Source organism: Helianthus annuus, chromosome 14 (assembly GCF_002127325.2).
Source record: "Helianthus annuus cultivar XRQ/B chromosome 14, HanXRQr2.0-SUNRISE, whole genome shotgun sequence".
Lineage (NCBI taxonomy): Eukaryota > Viridiplantae > Streptophyta > Magnoliopsida > Asterales > Asteraceae > Helianthus > Helianthus annuus.
The window spans coordinates 156,807,580-156,808,871 of record NC_035446.2 but is presented as its reverse complement, the minus strand read 5'-3'; the positions used below and the strand labels follow the sequence as shown (position 1 = coordinate 156,808,871).

Here is a 1,292-nt window from a genome sequence, read left to right as displayed (position 1 = left end):
GATACGAACATATTAAACCATTTCAAATATAAGAGCTAAATAAACTAATATAAAGTTAGCACAATTTTTTACGATCAATTCAAAATAGTCCGGTTACTAAAACAATTGTATATAACACTGAATATTCAACGTCTCAGCTTATTTTTTGTAACGTGTATCGAAAAAAAAATTATATAGTTTTAGTCTAAAATATGACAGACACTCAAATTTCAAAACATGTGACGTCAGAAAAAAAGTAAAAAATAGTTTAAGTCCTAGTCAATCCTTAATCAACTGTTTACATCTCCAACTATACCAATTAGTATAGTGACTTCGAGTAGACAACTTGACCTAAATACTCCAGCTAGTGACTTCGAGTGGAACCGGTGGGCGACAAATAAAAGTTTGATGTTCGTATGGAGGGCAATGGAGGAGAGAATACCGACAACAACGGCACTAAAAAACAGAGGTTTAAACATCCCAGATGTAACATGTGGGATATGTGGGGCTGCAGAAGAAACAGCAGCGCACATACTTATACAATGCAATTTCGCCAAAACAACCTGGGAAGCAGTGGCTGATTGGCTGCATATTCCACGGTTAAACACGGAGGGTGACATCAAAGATCTACTAGTGGAGTTGAAAGAGCTACAAAGAGGTAAGAACAAGAAAAGAGCAATACACGCGGTTGTGATCCAAACGATGTGGATACTATGGAAGAACAGAAACGGAAAAATCTTCTCAAATAAACAAGGTGATGTTCAAAGAATAATGATGGAGATTAAAGAAGCTTCGTACCAAGGTGTGAAAACGAGATCAAAGTTCAGATTGGTATCAAGGCAAGAGTGGTGGGATTTTAATTTATCAATGTAATCGGATTAGTCTTTTGTATGTTTCCCCTCTGTTTTGTTTTTTTTTCTCTTTTTGTCGTTCACATCCAGCTTCTGGCTGGGTTTCTGTATCCGGGTTTGAGGTAATAAAATGTTTGTCTTGGCTATTCAAAAAAAAAACTATACCAATTAGTAGTTTTTAAAAAAATAATACTACCGAAAGAAGCACGTTGCTAAAGCTAAATATATATTGCAAACCTTTTGAAGCGGTTCAATAAAAAAACAAAAGAAAATTTGTGGCAAAACGGTAAATAACATTCAGTTTGTGTTTTTTAAAGTAAACTTCATTAAAACACAAAAAGAACCTCAAACCGAGACGGTTAAACCAAAGGGATTACATAAAAATTACACCAATCAACCTACGAGATAGATTTATTTTTTTATCTACATTTGTATCATAAAAACCCAATCGACTTAACCTCA

At 34.4% G+C, this 1,292-nt stretch overlaps 1 protein-coding gene across 1 annotated transcript; it reads left to right on the top strand.

The window, feature by feature from the left end:
- Window positions 1-405: 405 nt before the first annotated feature.
- On the top strand, window positions 406-852 carry LOC110907678. The gene has a single exon (XM_022152626.1). It carries the CDS (start codon window positions 406-408, stop codon window positions 850-852), a length of 447 nt encoding a protein of 148 aa, XP_022008318.1.
- The last annotated feature ends 440 nt before the right edge of the window (window positions 853-1,292 follow it).

Excerpts from the sequence above, each read along its gene's own strand:
- LOC110907678 (XM_022152626.1), top strand. The coding sequence starts at position 406 with ATGGAGGAGAGAATACCGACAACAACGGCACTAAAAAACAGAGGTTTA.